The sequence below is a fragment of the Lynx canadensis genome, chromosome X (genome assembly GCF_007474595.2).
Source record: "Lynx canadensis isolate LIC74 chromosome X, mLynCan4.pri.v2, whole genome shotgun sequence".
NCBI lineage: Eukaryota > Metazoa > Chordata > Mammalia > Carnivora > Felidae > Lynx > Lynx canadensis.
In genome coordinates this window covers 120,698,577-120,718,871 of record NC_044321.2, presented here as the reverse complement: position 1 = coordinate 120,718,871, position 20,295 = coordinate 120,698,577, and the positions used below count along the sequence as shown (strand labels likewise).

Here is a 20,295-nt window from a genome sequence, read left to right as displayed (position 1 = left end):
CGCCCTGGCATTTGGTCTTCAGGCTAAAGAATGTTACAACAGCCATGACAATCATGGTGGAGACAGCCCTCCTGCTATGCGGGGGTGTCCTTCTACTCTCCTCCTCATTGTTGAGCTCAGATCAAAGTAGCTATCCCTGAATCAATTGACTGTGTCTGATCTTTCTTCCCCCACACTCTCAGAGGGCTTCATATTTGTTAGGATCTTTCTTTCTTTCTTTCTTTCTTTCTTTCTTTCTTTCTTTCAGGGAGAGGGTGCAAGTGAGCAAGGGGCAGAGAGAAAGAGAGAGAGATTTGGGGCTTATCTGAAGCGGGGCTTGTGTTCATCCGATGCAGGGCTCAAGCTCACCCCATGCGGGACTCAAACTCACAAACCGTGAGATCATGACCTGAGCCAAAGTCAGATGCTTAACTGACTGAGTCACCCAGGAGTCCTCATTGAAGTGGTTTTATTTTATTTTATGTACAACGAGTTAGCAGTAAGGTAGGCATCTTGGATCTGTGCAGTTAAGGTAGGTCTCTTGGATGACCCATTCAAGGAAGTTCACTAAATCCAACTTAATGAAGCCTGGGTCTTTCAAGCACTGATGGAAACACCAGCGGCACACATTAAGGCCGGGTTTCCGGATCAGACTGTGGTGGTTTAAGCAGATTCAGCAAGAACTGAGAACCCTGGCCAAATTTCCTCCAGTGGCTCCAGTAGAGCTGCTGGTGACCCATTTTGTTCTCTCGGACACAACGAGGCAAAAGGCTGTTAGGATTTTCTGATGGCAAAAGGAAACCGCCACTAACTCCAACAAGGAAAGGGATGTATTTGGCATGATGCTGAGTAGATCACTGAATTGGTGGAATGTCTGCTCAAGCAGGTCTTGGGACACACAGGCATGACCCGTTTTGAGTGGGGCGCAGAGCAAACTGCTGTGCCATTACAGCCATAAGACACAGCCAACCTAAAGGCTCGAGAGGATCTGTCCATGGTAGATAATAATGATGCTGTGAAGAGTCTGGGAAACCTCAGTGGAAGGATCCGAGCATAGACCCATAAAGGTCTGGAGCAAGGCCCTGTCTTCTGTGGCAGAGGTACTTACTCTTCAAAAAGCAGCTATTGGGCACCTGGGTGGCTCAGTCCGTTAAGCGTCAGACTTCTGCTCGGGTCATGATCTCGAGGTTCGTGAGCTCAAGCCCCGCACTGGGCTCTGCGCTGTCAGCCCAATGTGGTTTGGATCTTCTGTCTCCCTCTCTCTCTGCCCCTCTCCTACTTGTTCTGTCTCTCTCAAAAGTAAATCAACCTTAACAATAAAGCAGCTGCCATCATGTTACTGGGCCACGATACAGACTTAGAAGCTGACCGTGGGGGAGGGGGGTTGGTGCCTGGGTGGCTCAGTGGGTTAAGCGTCTGAGTCTTGATTTCAAGTCAGGTCATGATCTCACAATTGGTGAGATGGAGGCTCACGTCGGGCTCTGTGCTGACTTGGGATTCTCTCTCTCTCTCTCTCTCTCTGTGCGTGCTCTGTCTCAAAACAAATCAATAAGCGCTAAAAAAAAAGAAGCTGGCCATGGGCCATCAAGTACCTATGTGACTGAGGCCGTCCATCATGAGCTAAGTAAGTACTGGCAGACCCACTGCCACTGCAGAGGTTTCCAAGACCCCCTCCATGGGCCGGATTAATTTGGTGGAGCAGCTCACGGGACTCAGAGAAACTTACTAGATCACCAGTTTATTTTTTTTTTTAATTTTTTTTTCAACGTTTTTTATTTATTTTTGGGACAGAGAGAGACAGAGCATGAACGGGGGGAGGGGCAGAGAGAGAGGGAGACACAGAATCGGAAACAGGCTCCAGGCTCCGAGCCATCAGCCCAGAGCCTGACGCGGGGCTCGAACTCCCGGACCGCGAGATCGTGACCTGGCTGAAGTCGGACGCTTAACCGACTGCGCCACCCAGGCGCCCCTAGATCACCAGTTTATTATAAACGTATATAACTCAGGGGTAGCCTGATTGAAGAGATATGTAAGGCAAGGTATGAGGGCAAGGCACAGAGCTTCTGTGTCCTCTTGAAGCATGTCACTCTCCCATACCTCCAACCCAGGTCTCCAAACCCTGTTCCTTTTTTCTTCCTTTTGGGTTTCAAAGGAGGCTTCATTACAAAGGCGTGATTGATTAAATCATTGGCCAGTGGCCACTGATTCAATCTCCAGCCCCTCTTCCCTCTGTGGAGGTTGGGAAAGAGGAAGGAAAGTTCCAACCCTCTAATTATTCAGTTGGGTCTCCTGGCAACCAGCCCCATCCTTAGGTGCCGTACAAAAGTCACCGCATTCACAAAACAAAAGACACCTTTATGACTCTCATCACAGGAAATTCCAAGAGTTTTAAGAGCTCTGAGCCAAAAACAGGGACAAAGACCAAACATATATAATTTTCATCATAAATCACAATGTTACAGGAAGAGGCCAGAAGCTTTGGAGAAGAGGTGGAGATACCTAATGTACCTAGGGGAGTGCACGGGAAGGGTACGTGGATTCCTGTGTCTCTGCCAATGACTCCTGGCAGAGCAGGAAACTCAAATTGAGCCACCAGGCGGATAGAAGGAACCCTGTGGTGGTCAGCCAGCTTCTCTCCATGGTGCAATGGATCCATGAAGGCAATGGCTGTGGTGGAAGGGCTGGAGGTTCTGCGTGGGCCTAGAAGGAAGGGTTCTCTCTCAGCAAGGTTGATCTCAATACTGCCATCATTGAGTGCCCAATCCACCAGCAAGCAGAGATCAATGTGGAGCTCTTGGTGTGATGCCATTTCTTAAGGGGACCAGCCAGCCGTTTGGTAGCAGAAAGGTTGTATCGGATTCCTCTCACCCTGATGGGGGGGGGAGTAATTAGTCCAACTTTGGATTTGGATTTGCCTTCCCTATGCACAGCGTCTCTGCTAGCAATCCCTCTGAGGGCTTACACACACCTGATCTATTGACATGGTATGCCACAGAACAATACTTCAGAGCAAGGGCGTCTTTTTCCAAGAAACGAGGTGTGGCAAGAAGCACACATGCATGGGAGCCACTGCCCTGCCTCACACTGCATCACCCAGAAACACCCAGAGCCCATTGAAGGTGCAGCAAAGATGCTGGCTCAGGGCAAGCATCCTGTGGTGCTGGGGAACCTTACTCCATAATGTGACAAATGCAATGAGTCAATAGTCAATACAAGGTGCTGCGAACCAAGGAATGGGAATAGGATTGCTGCTCTCCCCATCATCATTCCCAGTGACCCAGTCTATGCAGGCACTTGGGTGGCTCAGTCGTTTAAGCATCGGACTTTGGCTCAGGTCGTGATCTCATGGTTTGTTAGTTTGAGCCCTACACGGGGCTCTCTGCTGTCAGCGGAGAGCCTACTTGGGCTCTGTTTCCCTCTCTCTGCCCTTCCCCTTCCCCTGGTCGTGTCCTCAGGCGCGCGCGCTCTTTCTCTCAAAAAGAAATAAACACATTAAAAAGAAGGAGCAGTCTATGCTGTCCTTGAATCTGGACTCCGCTATGTGTGGTGGGTAGAATTCTGTCCTCCAAAAAGTTCAAGTCCCCCTCCCTGGTACCTGTGAATATGACCTTATTTGGAATTCAGGCCCTTGTAAATGTAATCAAGCTAATAAGAGGTCATGCTGGAGTAGGGTGAGCCCTAAATCCAATGACCAGTGTCCTTATAAGAAAAGAGAAGGTTGGACACAGATACAGAGGAGACACAAGGAGAAGAAGGCCAGGAGAAGACAGATGCAAAACTCTGGAGCAGACCCACCGTTCGATTCCTATCCTCTCGCCCAGGAGTCAGGGAGGAAGAAGGGGCCTTCCCCAACCGCCGCCGTCTAATTAAACCGCCCAGTGTGGTTAATGATTCCGTCACTTGCCAACGCCTGGAAATGAAGCGTGCAGCAATTTAATCAAGTGATCTTCTGCAGCGGGGGGGAGGGGGGGGCTTGGGCTCAGCAACTCTCCCGGGCACCCCATGGGAACCCAGCCCTCAATCCGACGCTGCTTTCCAGGCAAAGGCCTTCTCTCTCCAGGCTTGTCCAAGAAGAGAGACGGCAGGTTGTGGGAGAGAGAGAAACAGATGGAGGGAACGTCGAAGCGGTGTGCCCGAGCTCGGGCTGGGGCTGAGAGACACAGGTAGGCGGGGGACTCAGGTGGGCCAGTTCCGTGCGCGCGCGCGAGGGACCCAGGGCATCCGGAGCCCTGGTGGGCTCTCCCCCCACCTCTTTTTATTTCCTTGTTTTTAGCTTATTTTAACAAAGGTGTCCATTTAAACGACAGCGGGGGAACGCCTCACTTGAAGGCTAGAAGCAGTCATTAAAGGGAAGTCGGAGGGAGAGGTGGAGACCCCGGGAACTGGGCTGAAATCGCGCCCCCCCTCCCGAGGCCCCGAGCTCTCTGGGGGATCCCGGGAGGCGCTCTTCCGAACAGGACGCCTGTCTCCCGGGCCCGCACCGCGTCGGCCGCACGTCCAGCGCGGAGAGCCCGGGGACCCGACGCCGGCGGTAGCGGGGAGCCGGGACCCCCCGACCACCCAAGCCAAGGCCCCGCCCCCGCCTTTCCGCGCCCGCTCCCGCGGCCCCCGCCGCTCGCGCTTCCACCCCGCCCAGCTCCCCTCCCCCGCGCGCGTGCGCCCCGTCCCCGCGTCCCTCCCCCCCCACCACCTCCGCCGCCGCCGCCGCGGGCGCGCGCGCGTGCCCGTCGTCCCGGGCGGGAGCCGGAGACTGCGGGGCCGACTGCGGGCCAGAGAGCGGGCGCCGGGAGCGCCGTGAGCGCGGCCGGGCGAGGCGGGAGCGTGGGCGCGGGCCTGGCCGCGGGCGGGGACCGCCGCCGCGCCGCCGTCCCCCAGTCGGCGGGCCGGGCCGCGGCGCCGAGCGCGAGGGCCGGCTCCCGGGGCCGGTGGCCATGGGTGGGAGCCGGAGGCGGCAGCGGCAGCGCCAGCGGCAGCGGCAGCGGCGGGCCCCGCGGGCGGGGAGGCGCGCGGCCCACGGCCCCTGACGGCCCCCGGCGGCCCGGCGCGCCCCCGCGCCTCCTGGGGGGCCGTCGCCCAGCAACGCCCGGCGCGCCCGCCCATCCCCCGCTGCCCTTTTTCTCCTGGCCGGGTGCGAGGGAGCATGCCCGCGCCCGGCCTCAGCCAGCCCAGTTAACCCGAGGGGCGTGGAGCCGCCCCTCCCTCGGGCCGTCCTCCCCTCCCCCGCTAGGCGGCCCGCCCCCTGCGCTAGGGTATGGCCCCCGGCCCCGGCCCGGGACCCGAGGTCCCGCACTCCGGCCAGTGAAAGGCGTTTTCCCGTTCCCGCCCTCCTCCCCCCGCCGGCCAGCACCATGGGATGTAATATGTGCGTGGTTCAGAAACCGGAGGAGCAGTACAAAGTGATGCTTCAGGTAGGGCGGCGGGGCCGCTGGGGCGGGGGGGCGTGGGCGCCACCTGGGGAAGAAGCCGGCCACAGACCTGGCTGGGGCTGGAGGGCTCGGAGAGGAAGAGGTAGGGAGCCATTCCCGCCCTCAGTTTCGGGGGCTGCTGGGTGTTGGCGCTCCGTGGGAACCGGCCACAGATGGGAGGGGGGGTGAAGCTGCGTGGGGATGGGGTGCAGGGCGCATCCTTCGGGCGCCCAGAGGGGACGTGAGCCCTGGATCCGGCTCGGCCCGGCTCGGGAAGTGGGGCTCGGCCCCGGGTCCGGCGCGCCTGCACCCCCGGGCCCGGGAGCCCGGAGGCGCGGTGCCGCCGGCGCCGGCGCGGGATGGAGGTTGCATAGCAACGGGCTCCGTTCCCGGCACACGCTGGCCCCGCTGGCCCCAGGGCGGAGGAGGGAGCCGGGCACCCGCGGCGCGGGGGGCGGCCGAATTCAGGTACCCGCGGCCCAGCGGAGCAGGAGCGCGTGGGCGGTCTGGGTGCTTAGCCCGGCGCTCACTCTCCGGCCCGGCCCGGCCCGGCCCAAATGGTGGGTTCCCAGGTCCGGGGTGCCGCGGGCTCAGCGCGGGGTGCGCCCTGTGCGGGCGGCGGTGCCCGGCTGGCTCTTTGCCCTGCGGGGCCCCGGGCCCCGAGTCGCGGGTGGGGGCGGGGGCGGGGGGCGTGGACCGGCAGGTGCTCGGCGAGGAGGGAGGGGATACGCCCGGCCGCGGGCTCGGAACCCGAGCCCAGCCCGGTGGCCCGGAGCGGGGTTTCCTTGCCTGTGCGTGGCGTGACTTCGTGAGTGCGTGCCTGTGCCCCGTCTGTGTGTGCGCGGAGGCTCCTGCGGCCCCGCGCGTGTGTACTTTCTGTGTGCGCTCAGAGGGGTGTCTAGGGAAATGTCCCGGATGGAGGGGCCTGAGACGCACGCCCCCGGGGCTGAGTGGAGGGAGTTCAAGGTCGGAGGGAGTCGGGACCCAGGGGCAGACCGGGCGCAGACAGGTATGCACTTCAACTCCGGGTTTACCGGTCAGGACTCGGGAGCGGGTGCTAGTCCGCGCGGTGTTGAACGCGGGAATGGGGTCTCTTGAGAGGAATAGGGGGAGCTCCTGTAAGCATCGGTGGGGAGCGGTCGGGGGGGGGGATGGGGGCTGCCGCGGGAGCCCAGCTTTAGTGCTGTGAGCCTAGTTCTGGCCACTGCGAGCGGGAGGGGGCGGGACGGGGAACCTTGCTCGGTCCTGGCCGCGCCACTCATCCAGTGTCTCAGGCCCTGTCTCCCGGGGCGCGCGCCGCCCTCCGCTTTTCCCGCTCGCCGCCCTTCGCCTTCTTTCTTCCTTTCTCGCCATCCGCCCCGGGCTGTTTCCTCTCGTCGTGTTCCCGCTGTTTGGAAATCTTGCTCGGCCATTGTCATACCCCGCTCGTGGAATCGGCTTCGGTAATAACTCGGGCCCGGACCGAAAGGCAGTCCCTTGGAATCCCAGTGGTGGGGCACCGGGGCTGCCGGCGAAAGGTTGGGCTGCACTGGTTGGTCGGTGACACCGTGGGATCCCACCCTCACTGCTTCCTTTCTTGCAATCATTCCACCGAAAGGCAAGCGACCCCGAGGCTGTGGGCTCTTCACTTCCTCAGAGAGGGGTTGATGTAGTACTTCATTTGAGGCCGACCTCATGGGGTGGGTGTGGAAAGCCGAGGGCCACCTGCGCAGCGCGACAGGCTTGAAATGAGCCGTGGTTGAGAGGCGACACGGAGGTGACCCTTCGGGCTCCCCCTGGCACTTGGGGGGAGGCTGCCACAGTTGAGGCTGGGACTGCCTTCAGGGAGGCTCCATGTGGGAGGAGCGCTTGGGGTGAACCTGTGCAGCAAAGCTCAGAGCCAAGCTTTCCTTGCGAGAGAGGCCAAACCCCGGGCAAGTAGACCCCCAGGAGGAGAGCCCGTCATGCCAGGTGTCCTCTGCAATTTCCTAGTCTGAGCTGCAGCCATCACAGACCAGTCTCTGGGGACACTGATCCCTTTTAAAACTCTTGAAGAAATTTGGACCGAGTCAGAGGCTGGATGTAGTTTTGGGGCACCTGGGCGGCTCACTCAGGTTAAACGCCCAACTCTTGGTTTGGGCTCAGGTCATGATCTCACCGTTCTTGGGTTCCAGCCCCACGTCAGGCTCTGTGCTGACAGTGCAGAGCCTTGCTTGGGATTCTCCCTCTGTCTCTGTCTCTCTGCTGCTCCCCTGCGCTCGCTCTTTTTCTCTCTCTGTCTCAGAATAAATAAATAAATAAACTTAAAATGTTTTTTAAAACTCGGGACACCTGGGTGGCTCAGTCAGTTTTAGGCTCAGGTCATGATCTCGCAGTTCGTGAGTTCAAGCCTCACATAGGGCTCTTTGGGGACAGCTCAGAACCTAGAGCCTGCTTCAGATTCTGTGTCTCCCTCTCTCTCTGCCCCTTGCCTGCTCAGTCTGTCTCTCAAAACTAAACATTAAAAGAATTTTTTTTTGATTAAAAAAATAAAGAGGAGACAAAAGAAGATTGAATACAAAGGATCTGGAAAACAGGGGAAACCATCCGTTGTCCCACAAGACCCCATTTCTCGGGGCTGGAGCCCCAGGCACAGCAGGGAGAGCGTTCCCTGGCCCAGTCTGATCTTTTTCTCAGAGCAGAAAGGAACTTTTGTCCCCAAAGACCAGCCGGACCCCTTGCCTGTAGACATGGGTGCTCCTCTAGTGTCAGTGGCACTTCTCCCTGTCCAGGCTGTGTCTGCCTGTGGCCTCTGCGCCGTATGAGAGTAAGGGACCCCACTGGGGACACAGTGCAGCCCAGGGAAATGCACATATGTGCATACCTCTGCCACCCCGTCAAGAACCCCAAGTCTCTGTCCTAGCCTTCAGTTCCAGGTCCTTTGCTCCTGATGGCTCACATGCACAGAACAGACGACAGCTTTATTGAGGTATAATTCACATACCCTGGTAATAGGTGCAGTCGGCGGTTTTTACTATGTTCAGAGAGCTGTGCAACTGTCCCCACTACCTCATTCTGGAACATTGTCCTCGCCTTAAAAAGAAACCCTGTCTTCTTCTTCTTCCTTTTTTTTTTTTTTTAAAGTTTATTGATTTTGAAAGAGGGGGGTGGGGAGAATCCTAAGGGCTAATGGCGTGGAGCCCAACACAGGGCTCGATCCCACGAGCTCTGACCCGATCCCACGAGATCCTGACCTGAGTCGAAATGAAGAGTCCGACGCTCAACCACCTGAGCCAGCCAGGTGCCCCAGAAACCCCGTCTTCTTAAGCAGTCATATATGCATTTAACCCAACGCCTCCCAGCCCCTGGCAACCACGAATCTACTTTGAACCATACGAGCCATACAAATACAGTCTTTGATTGTTTATGTGTGTGGCTTCTTAGATTTATCATGTTTTCTTTTTTTTTTTTTTTCAACGTTTATTTATTTTTGGGACAGAGAGAGACAGAGCATGAACGGGGGAGGTGCAGAGAGAGAGACACAGAATCGGAAACAGGCTCCAGGCTCTGAGCCGTCAGCCCAGAGCCCGACGCGGGGCTCGAACTCATGGACCGCGAGATCGTGACCTGGCTGAAGTCGGACGCTCAACCGACTGCGCCACCCAGGCGCCCCTATCATGTTTTCTTTTAAAAAAATATTTTTTAAGTGCTCTCTACCCCCAATATAGGGCTCAAACTCACAACCCCGAGATCAAGAGTGCCCCTACCATGTTTTCAAGGTTCATTTATATTGTAGCCCAAATAAGTACTACATTTCTGTTTTTAAGTTTATTATTATTATTATTATTATTATTATTATTATTTTTAGTAATATCTACACCCAATGTGGGGCTTGAATGCATGACCTGACATCGAGAGTCACACATGCTTCTGACCAAACCAGCCAGGCGCTCTCCCTAAATCTCTTTTTACTGCAGAATAACATGACAGTGTGACTGTAGCAAATAATATTTATCCGTTCATCCATCGATGGACATTGCGGTTGCTTCCACCTTTTCACTATTGTGAGTAATGCTGCTGCGAGCATGGGTGTGCAAATATCTGAGTCCCTGCTTTCATTTTAAATTTAGTTATTTTGAGAGAGGGGGGAGGGCAGGGGAAGAGAGAGAGGGAGAGAGAGAATCCCAAGCAGGTTCTGCACTGTCAGCACAGAGCCCGATGCCGGGCTTGAACTCAAAAGCCACGAGATCATGACCTGAGCCACAATCCAGAGTCGGACGCTTAACGGACGGAGCCACTCGGTTGCCTGCTATTTCATTTTTTAAAAAATTTAATTTTTGGTCCGACTTCAGCTCGGGTTTCGGAGTTGAAGACCCACGTCGGGCTCTGCGCTAACAGCTTGGAGCCTGCTTGGGATTCTGTGTCTCCCTGTCTCTCTGCTCCTTCCCCATTCTCTCTCTCTCTCTCTTTCTCTCTCTCTCAAAAATCAATCAATCAATAAACAAATGTTAAAAAAAGAGAGCACAGAGGTACTGGACCACTGCCTTCTAGCTAGCGGTGCTGCTGGCTGGAGTGGCGGTCATTAGGATGCACTCTGGGCGGCCTCCCTGGGGTCTACTCTTTAAAAAAAAAAGATTTTAAGTAATCTCTATATCCAACGTAGGCCGCAAACCCACAACCCCAAGATCAAGAGTTGCACGCTCCTACCGACTGAGCCAGCCGGGCGCCCCGAGTCCCTGCTTTTAATTCTTTCAGGTATACACCCTGAAATGGAGTTGCTGGATCGGATGGTAATTCTGTTTAATTTTTTGAGGAGCTGCGGAACTCTTCGGCAGGGACAAGCCATTTTACATTCCCGCAGGAGTGGGAGAGGGTTCCAGTTTCTCCACATTCCCCCAACACGTGCGTCTGATTATCACCATCCTACTGTCTGTGCGGTGGTATCACGGTGGGTTTGATTTGCATTTCCTGATGTCTAAGTGACGTGAAGTATCTTTTCGTGCGCTGTTGGCCACTTAGAGATCTTTTCTGGAGAAATGTCTGTCTTCATGCCAGTGCCACGCTGCTTTTACTCTGGCCTTGTCAGTAAATTTTAAATTCAGCAAGTGTGAGTCCTCCATTTTTGTACCCTTCAAGACTGTTCTGATTGTTCTGGGTCCCTTCAGTTTGTATATGAATTTTAGGATCAGCTTGCCGCGTTCTGAAAAGAGGCCAGCGGAATTGAATTTGTAGATCAGTTGTGGGTGGAGTATGACCCATGAACATGGGATGTCTTTCCACGTGGGTCTTCAATTTCTTTCTTTCTTTTTTTAATGTTTGTTTATTTTGAGAGAGAGGGGGAAAACGTGAGCAAGGGAGGGGTAGAGAGAGAAGGAGAGAGAGAATCCCTAGCAGGCTCTGCGCTGTCAGCACAGAGCCCGACGTGTTCCCAAACTGGGCTCAGTCTCACGAATTTTGAGATCACGACCTGAGCCGAAACCAAGAGCCCTTTGCTCAACCCCTTCAACCAACTGAGCTACCCAGCTGCCCTGGTTCTTCAGTTTCTTTAAACAGTGTCTTGCACTTTTGTTACATTTATTCCTGAGTATTTTATTCTTTGTGATGCTTTTATGAGTAGAATTGTTTTCTTTTTCTTTCTTTTTTTTTAAGTTTGTTTTTCTTTTTTAGTAGTCTCTCCACCCAACATGGGACTCAGACTCACAATCTCGAGACCAAGGCACGCTCTTCTGACTGAGTCAAGCCAGGCACCCCTGGAATTGTTTTATTTATTTATTTATTTACTTATTTATTTATTTATTTATTTTTATTAAAAAATTTTTTTTAATGTTTATTTATTTTTGAGACAGAGTGCGAGTGGGGGAGGGGCAGAGAGAGAGAGGGAGACACAGAATCCGAAACAGGCTCCAGGCTCCTAGCTGTCAGCACAGAGCCCGACGCGGGGCTCGAACCCACCAACCGTGAGATCATGACCTGAGCTGAAGTCGGACGCTTAACCGATTGAGCCACCCGGGCGCCCCTGGAATTGTTTTCTTAACTTCTTTTTCATTGTTCTCACTGGCACTGTATCGAAATGCAGTTGATTTTTAGATATTGATCCTGTATTCTGCAACCTTACTGAATTCATTTATTAGCTCTAATTGTTTTTTAGTGGATTCTTCAGGATTTTCTATATGTAGGACTGTGTCATGGGCAAATAGAGATAGTTTTACATCTGCCTTTCCAATCCGGATGCCTTTTGTTTCTTTCTTGCCTCTTCGCTCTGGCTAGGATCTCGAGTACAATATTGAATAGACTGGTGAGAGCAGACATCCTTGCCTTGCTCCTGATCTAACAGGAGAAGCTTCCAGTCTTTCAGCAGTGAGTATAAAATTAGCTGTAGGTCTTTCACAGATGCTCTTTATCAAGTCAAGGAGGTTCCCTTTTATTCCTAGTTTGAGTGTTTTTATCATGAAGAGTTGTTAGATTTTATCAAATGCTTTTGCAGTGGCTATTGAGATGCTCACTGCTCGGGCCCCTTATTCTACCGCTGCGGCCTGCCACGAGCACCTGCCATGAGCACCGGCCACGAGCACCAGCCACAAGCACCTGCCACAAACGCACTAAATGTGGCATGTCGGAGCCCTACTTCTATTTCTGTCATCTTCTTCTTGTCTTCCACTTAACCGAGCAGGGGTGTTGGGGTGCGGGCGGGGGTGGGGGCGGGGATGCGACATACTGACAAGCTTGAAAATGTAGAAAGATCCTGCGGTCTTGCCCCTTGAGTTAGGAAGAGGAAGGATCCAGGTTGCAGACGGTGGAAGGTGGGGAGGGAGAGCATCAGCACCAAGGCACACAGTGCCTTCTGAGCCCTTCCTGGAGCCCTTCCTGGAGCCCTTCCTGCTGGGGGCCTGCGTCCTGCCCTCTGGCACCTGGACCCCTTTGTCAGGGATCTAATCAAGCCCCTCTTTGTCGCCCCCCCCCCGTCACCCCAGTCTTCCATACCTTGGTTCCCCCACCCCCTGCCACCATCACGGTCTTGCTGGCAGGTGCATAGGAGACCCTCTGTGACAAAGGAAACTGGCCTCCCGGCCTACTCCGCCCACTCCCTGCCAGGCCTGGCCACACCTCCGCTCTTCTCTCAGTCTGGGGGCCCAGTGCCCCACCACCACCACCTTCCGCCCTCTGTCCACACTCGGAGACGTCAAACACCAGCCTGCCTTGTGGCAGCAAGGTCTTTCCTCCAGCACCTGCTTGCTGAGCCAGCCACCGTTCTGTGTGCTGAGGGTCCACAGACCCCTCTCTCCCTCCCCCTGGGCCTTTTCACAAGGGGAGAGGCTGGCCACGAGCAAAGAGGCGACGGTTGGGGGAGAGAAGGGCCCACGGGGCTGCGGGGGGCCATGGGGAGGGCAGTGGGCTCACGCCCGTCCCCTCTTTCCACCTTCCTCCACCCTGCACGGCGGCTCTCCTCGCCCGGACTGGGCTGTGTCCTTGCACACCGCCTGTCCTGGAGTGGGCCCTCTGGGAATAATTGTGCAGTCCGTGAACGGGGCATTGAAGTCCAACAGCCATGATCTGCACAGCGTCACCGTGTTTTACCATTGTCTCAAATGTTTTATTATATACTTACACGTGTATTTAAATGTTTATGTATTTGTATATATATTTTAAAGCTTATTTATTTATTTAGAGAGGGACAGAGACAGTGTGAGTGGGGGAGGGGCAGAGAGAGAGGAAAAGAGAGGCTCCCAGGCAGGCTCTGTGCCGACAGCACAGAGCCCGATGCGGGGTTCATACTCATGAACTGTGAGATCGTGACCCGAGCCAAAGCCGATGCTTAAGCAACAGCCACCCGGGCACCCCTGTCTCAAAATCTTTAAATGCCTTTCCTGCCTTCCTTCCTTCCCTCAGTTCCAAGGACTGTCTGAGCCGTTGATGGAAAATCCTAGAAAATGCAGACTACTCTGCAGTTACAGAAGGCACATCAGCATGTGCAGGGATGGGCAGGAGGGAGGGATGACAAAGGGACACGAGGACACTTCAGCATGATGGAAATGGTCAGTCTTGATTGTGATGATGGTTTCGTGAGTGTATGTTTCCAAAACTTTAAACCGTATGCTCCAAATATGTGCATTTCATCATACGGCAAGGACACCTCAGTAAAGCTTTAAAAACAAGAAATGCGTGTAACACACACTCACCGAAGGAAAAAGCACTTAGCCCAGCAGGGGCACCTGGTGGGGGTGGGCGGGTCTTTCCTTCCTTCTACTTTAGGGTCCCCACCAGGGAAGAACGGGCCATGTGGGAATAAAGAGTGCCCGCCTCCCAAGGTCATCGCCATGGGGACATCACCCACCTTTGCTGAGCCGCACCAGTTCCCCTGGGATCTCATTTGGCCCGGGTTGGAATTGTTGCCATCAGGCCATTCGGTTGGTGGTGAAGGCAGCTGGATGGAGACAGCCTCGCTCATGGACATGACACTGTTAATGTCCAGTGACAGAAGAATGTTCACTATTATTTTCTAATTGGGGCTTCTCTAATGGGAAAGAAGGGGGGGGGGACACAGGAAGAGGAGACCTGAGTTGTGAAGAAGTGTCAGGCATGAGACGAGTTAGGAGCCAAAGGAGGAAACTGAGAAGCTGGGGCTCAGGGGCTGGTTTTGGGCCGTGGCAGGCATGTCCCCCTCTTTGTAGTGCAATCTGCCTCTTGCTTTCTGTGAGCAGTGGAAATGAAGGGGCACCTCATAAAGAATATCCTTTCGATTACTGCTAGACTTGGATCATGCCCTTGGACCAGTCAGGTGAGCCCAGAGGTGGGTGGGTGGATATTTTCAGTTGTGGTGAGCTTACACCCAAAGCTTGATCTTGACGATGACCTCAGGAATTGCTTCGCGTTTTCACACAGGCTGCATGGGGTATCCTCCCTTCCCAGCACCCGAGGGGCCTGCTCGCAGCTAGAAGGGCACGGGAGCCAGGGCCGATGGTCAGATTACAGCAGACCCTGGGTGGCCACCACCCATCCACTCAGCAGCTTTGGGGTGGGAAGGGGTGAGAGGGAAGGAGAGACCCTTTGAACCATCTACCTGGTGTTTGAACCCCATTCAGGTGTGCGCGCGCATCCTTCCCGGTTCCTCGAGAGGGCGTCCTGGGCCAGTGCAACGCCACCGCAAGGCCCTTGTTGAAATGCAGACTCTGATTAAACGGGTCTGGGGCCTGAGATTCCGCGTTTCTCACAGGTGCTCAGGCGATGTCCATGCTGCTGGTGCTTGGACCGACCACAGCAAGTAGTAGCAAGGACTTCCGGAAGAAATGGGGTAAATCAGTGAGGCCCTGAATCACATCAGCGCCACCTTACAATGCGATTGTTATAAACAAGAGGCAGGGCATCACCTTAGACCTACCAAACCAATTCCCAGGGGTCATTGCCCAACTGAGGTCCCCAGGGACATCGTCTACTTTTCTGTGCTGGGTGCAACTAGCCAATCCTCCTCTCCCATCCACCCTTACCAACGTGCAGACAGCTGACGTGGACACCCACACGTACACCGAACTACCAAACTATGAAGGCTTCTGGGAGGAAGCCCCCACCCATGCTTCCTTTTCTTTCTTTCTCCTGCCCCTGGGCAAGAAGGGGTGGGCACGATTATGGGGTTGGCTGTCCTGGTTTGTCCAGGCAGCCACGACCGGGGGCTGCCAGTTGCCGGGCCAGTGACATCATGATGGAGCGTGATGCCGTGTCCCCGCTGGAATACAAACTAAGGACTTTTTTTTAGCCACTGATGCAATTCGTTTAGGCAAGGATCATCCTTGGATGGTAAAACCATTACATAAAGGTGGTCAGGGAACAAGATAGTCGTAGGGTCTCAAGGTATTACCCCAGGTTTCTTGTAAATTTGGAAGGGAAAAGGAGAGACCTGGCAGCCACGACCTTGACCACGTGATTAAACTAAATCAAGCCTCCCCAACAATAGGACAGCCTGATCCAGTACCTCCTGATGCTGTTGGTGGGGAGGGGGTAGAACCCAGCACTTTGTCAAAGCAGTTAAGCTGAATGTAACGAGGGCAGATCCAGACTCTGGGGCTTTGTGCAAGGCAGCTGCCCTGCACTCTTCCAAGAGGTCAATGTCATGCAATTAAAACAACAACAACAACACAGAGTGGATAGATTGTTCTGGATTAAAAGATACTAGACACACAACAACCAAATGTAACGTGTGTGGCCTTGGTTGGATCCCGGGTCCAGAAAGAAAAACAAACAAGCTTTAAAGGCATTAGTGGTACAATTGGAGAGATGTGGGAGCAGCTGATGATTGGGTCGTGCTAAATCCATGAGCATATTAAGGGTGTTGTGGTTTCTCCTGGAGTGGGAGCACTGGTGTTGGCACCTCCTTTGCAAAACGTGTGTGTAGAAAGGAGAGAGCAGGTGTCGCAGTGTGCACTCTGGGGGCCAGCTGCCTGAAGGGGATGCAGGTATCCGCTGTCAGATGTTGCGAGGGTCCTGTGGATTGACAAATTTCAAACTCCAGAGTTGGGAAAACAGGAACGAGGACTTGTGCTGGGCCATTGAAAAGAGAAGTGTGCAGAGAGCCTGCCCTTGGCTCAGGCCTCCTTTCTCTGGCTTCTCTTCCCGCCCCCCCCCCCCGACGCTTTGTGTGGAGCTCGGTGTGGAGGTCCCCGTGACACCACTCTGGGCCCGGGAAGCCAGAGACACAGGTACACCCAGGGTATACCCTTGGGCACTCGGGTCAGCCAGCCTAGAACCATTGATCAGGACTCAGGGCCCCAGGGCAGGGGGCAACTTCCGGCTTCTTCTCCCCCCTGGCCCATTTCTTAATCCGCAGGTGGGGTTGGCGGAGTCCTCACGTAGCAGCCTACGGCCCCACTAGAAATTTATGTAGTTAACCCCCTACTCCCCGCGTTACCGAGAGTGGGAGGGGCCTTTAGCAGGCCTCGCGGGGGTCGCAGGCCCCGCCGGACACACAGGCCAGCGCTCCTTTCTCAGCCCCCTCCGCCCTCCTGCCTCCTTCTCGCCTTGCCCAGAGATGTCGGATCCCAGCACTCGGGACACGGCGAGGAACCCCCCCCCCCCACCGCGAGCCCCCGCACCGCTGCGCCCGGCTCCCTAGGTCAGGGCCTGGGGACTGGCTCCGGCCGGGGGTGGGGGGGTCGGGGTGTCGGGGGACCCGCGGCCCGCGCGGGAGGCGAGCGTGCCACCCCACCCGCGCGGCCGCCACCGCCACCGCCGCCCTCTTTGTCTGAGGCTCCGCGCCCGGGGGGCGGGGCGAGCGCGCCTGGGCCCCGCCCTCCGCCGCCCCGGGCGTCGCAGCCGGGGGCGGGGCGGGGCCGAGCCCTCCCCGCCGCGCGCGCACGCGCGCGCGCCCCCCATGCCCTGCGGCGGCCGGTCGGTCGGCCCGCTTCCCGCGCAGCCTTCGCCCGCCCCCGTGGCCCCCTCGCCTACTCCCGGCGGCCCCCACCCCTTCTCGAGGTCCGGTCCCCGCAGTCCTTCCCCCCACCCCCACCCCGCCCTCCTGGGCAGGAAGTTTCCCCCGTGCGAACCTCCCGTCGGCGTTCAGACCGCTCCGGTGTCTCGCCTGGTAAAATGCAAAGGCAGCGCTCTCCCGCAGCCCCCGGCCACTCCCACCCCATTCTTTGCAAAAGTTCCCAAAGGCTGAGTCTCTACGGGCCGAGCTTCACCCCCCCCCCCCCAGCCAGCTGGGTGCCCCCCTCTGCGGCGGTCCACCTCTTAACAAATGCAAATGCCAACGGTCAGTCCTTTCCTCCTCGTCGCTCTGTCCTGCTCTGATTCCCCCCTCCTCTCTGGCTGACCCGTAAACTCTGGGTCTCTCTCTCCACCCGCTCATGGTCCTCCATGGGCCTCTTCCCTTGTCTACGTTCAATCCCTCGTGGTCTCCTCCATCTCATGGTTTTATTTTATTAAATTCTTTTTTATTTTTAAGTAATGTCTGGGCCCAATGTAGGGCTCGAACCCACAACTCTGAGATCAGGAGTCACAACTTCTACCGACTGTGCCAGCCAGGCGCCCCATCTCATTTTAAATCAAGAACATTCCCTTGGGGCGCCTGGGTGGCGCAGTCGGTTAAGCGTCCGACTTCAGCCAGGTCACAATCTCGCGGTCCGTGAGTTCGAGCCCCGCGTCAGGCTCTGGGCTGATGGCTCGGAGCCTGGAGCCTGTTTCCGATTCTGTGTCTCCCTCTCTCTCTGCCCCTCCCCCGTTCATGCTCTGTCTCTCTCTGTCCCAAAAATAAATAAACGTTGAAAAAAAAAATTAAAGAACATTCCCTAGTTGAATTCGTTAACAGTGGTCACATGACAACCGGTTTGGTGGCTTGGGTTTGGGACACATGTAGGTGGAATGGGGCAATGGGGATGTCTGCATGTTTCAGGGGCTTCACATCAGAGACAAAAATTTTCCATTAATAAAACATGCCCACCTCCTGTGTTTACACCAACCCCTGCATCCTCCCCAGGGGTCCTCACTTCTGTGGCCTCTGTGGATGGAGGCGGCAGTCTTATATTTTTACTGTGGAAAAAAATATGACATAAAATTTACCGTGAGTGCCATGTATACATTCACAGTGTTGTGCAACCATCCCCACTGTTTATTTCCAGAACACGTCCACCATCCGAAAAGGGAACTTCCTACCCATGAAACAGGCACTCCCATTCTCCCCTCCCCGAGCCCCCTGCAACCACTCATCTGCTTTGTGCAGATGAGTGTGATTTCCACTCATCTGGAATCATACAGTATGTGCCCTTTTGTGCCTCTGCCTTCGTTCCCCTGACTAGACTGTTCCCATCCATGTCGTAGCAGGTATCAGGACTTCATCCCTTTATGTGGTCGAATGACCCGCTGTGTGGGTGTTACTGCACTGTGTTTATCCATCTGTTGGTAGACATTTACGGTGCTTCCAAATTTTGGCGATTACGAATAGTGCTGCTCTGAACATTTGTGTACGAGTTTTTGTTTGGATGCCTGTTTTCCATTCTTGCGGGATTGCTGGGTCATATGGTAACTCTAGACTTTTCCACGTGCACTGCCCCATTTTACATTCCCACAAGCAATGTGTGAGAGTTTCATTTCTCCACATCCTCATCAACATTTCTTTTCCATTGTTTTTTAGATCTTATTTTTTAATTTTTTTAAAGTAATCTCCACATCCAATGTGGCGCTCAAACTCATGACCCCGAGATCGAGAGTCGCATGCTCTTCCGACTGGGCCAGCCAGGCGCCCCTCTTTTCCATTTTTTAATTCCACCTAACCCTAGTGGGGCGGGTGAGGCTGTATGCTCTAGATATGCCCTTTCCTGATGATGGGTGATGTCAGGCACTCTCTCTTGCGCTCGCTGGGTGTCCTTCCTCCCACCCTGTCCCTTGTCCCGAGCCCAGCAGCAGGTCCTGGCAGTCCCCGTCTCCACTGCCACCTCCATGTCAGGCCAAGCTATCGTTATCTCTGGTCTGGGCCACTGTGATTGCCTGCTGGTCTTTCCCCTGCCGCCACTTGGTCCCCTGCTCCGTGCTTCTCACGGAGGCCATGACGATGGCCGGCCTCTCCTGTGTGCGCGTTATTCTCTGGGAGCACCAAGGGCTTAGTGATGCCTGGAATGTTCTTCAAAGTCCCTCCCGTGGCCGCCTCCTTGTCATCATTCAGGTCTTGTGCCAGTATCCCCAGGGAGACCGTCCCCACTTCGGCATTTTCTCCCACATAACTCAGTGGGATGAGTTATGCAGCCCGATTGCTGGTTTCTTGCCTGGGTTCTGCCCTGGGGCACCAGCCTCCCCTGCCCCAAGGGATCACGGCTGCCTCATTCATGGCTGTTCTTCCAGTCCTCCCAGTGTTCTGATGAGTGTTAGTCTGGGGAAGGCTGTGGGCCTGCTGCGCTCGGGAACACATGCCCTCTTCCTTCCAGTGGTTCCCAGCTGACTGAGGACACAGAGGGTCATTTGTGCACCCATAACCCTGTGCTGAGCTCATCTCCTGGGCTGTCTGCCGCGGAGCTCCCGACATGCGCTTTGCCCCCTTCCCCTCCCAACATCTTCCCACAGCCTGAAGCAGTCAGCTTCTGGACGGGTGCCCTGGCGCAGAGGGGAGCCCTCCCTGCTGCCTGGGCCCCTTCTCCACTGTCCCTCTGCTTCCTGGAGAAGCCACTTGGAGACAGCGCAGGTTTGGGCCTGGAGTCCCTTGTCTTCAGCCCCCTGGGAACGAGAGAATGCAGTGGGCAGTGGCCTAGTCGCCCAGACCCACCTCCATACAGCCTCTGACGCCCCACTCCCCTTCCTTGCTCACTCCCAACACCCCTGATTGCCAGAAAGTGCTTCCCACCCCCACCAAAACTCCCTCCTGACTCTCCTTTATTTTTATTTTATTTATTTACTTTTTAATTTACAACCAAGGTAGCACATAGTGGTCGTCTCAACAAGTGTCCTCCTTAATGCCCTTGCCCAGTAAGCCCATCCCCACACCCACGATCCCTCCAGCAAACCCTCAGTTTGTTCTCTATTTTTAATAATCTCTTGTGTTTTGTCCCCTCCCTGTTCTTATATTATTTTTGTTTCCCTTCCCTTATGTTCGTCTGCTTTGTCTCTTAAAGTCCTCATATGAGTAAAGTCATATGATATTTGTCTTTCTCTGACTGACTAATTTCACTTAGCATAATACCCTCCAGTTCCATCCACGTAGCTGCAAATGGCAAGATTTCATTCTTTTTTTTTTATATATATATGAAATTTATTGACAAATTGGTTTCCATACAACACCCAGTGCTCATCCCAAAAGGTGCCCTCCTCAATACCCATCACCCACCCTCCCCTCCCTCCCACCCCCCATCAACCCTCAGTTTGTTCTCAGTTTTTAACAGTCTCTTATGCTTTGGCTCTCTCCCACTCTAACCTCTTTTTTTTTTTTTTTCCTTCCCCTCCCCCATGGGTTCCTGTTAAGTTTCTCAGGATCCACATAAGA

At 55.0% G+C, this 20,295-nt stretch overlaps 2 protein-coding genes across 4 annotated transcripts in view; one reads left to right on the top strand and one right to left on the bottom strand.

Annotated features, from left to right (window-relative positions):
* Window positions 1–472: 472 nt before the first annotated feature.
* LOC115506929 (40S ribosomal protein S29-like) lies at window positions 473–719 on the bottom strand. The gene is given in 2 exon segments (XM_032592090.1): window positions 473–661; window positions 663–719. Coding segments are annotated over 2 exon segments (246 nt in total).
* Window positions 720–5,222: 4,503 nt separating this feature from the next.
* Window positions 5,223–20,295, top strand: part of PDZD4 (PDZ domain containing 4) — a 32,155-nt gene continuing 17,082 nt past the window's right edge. For all 3 annotated transcript variants that reach the window (XM_030304897.1, XM_030304896.1, XM_030304894.1), the window contains exon 1: window positions 5,223–5,387. In XM_030304897.1, coding sequence (XP_030160757.1) covers window positions 5,328–5,387 — 60 coding nt within the window. In that variant the 5' untranslated portion in view covers window positions 5,223–5,327. The remainder of the gene's footprint in view (window positions 5,388–20,295) is intronic.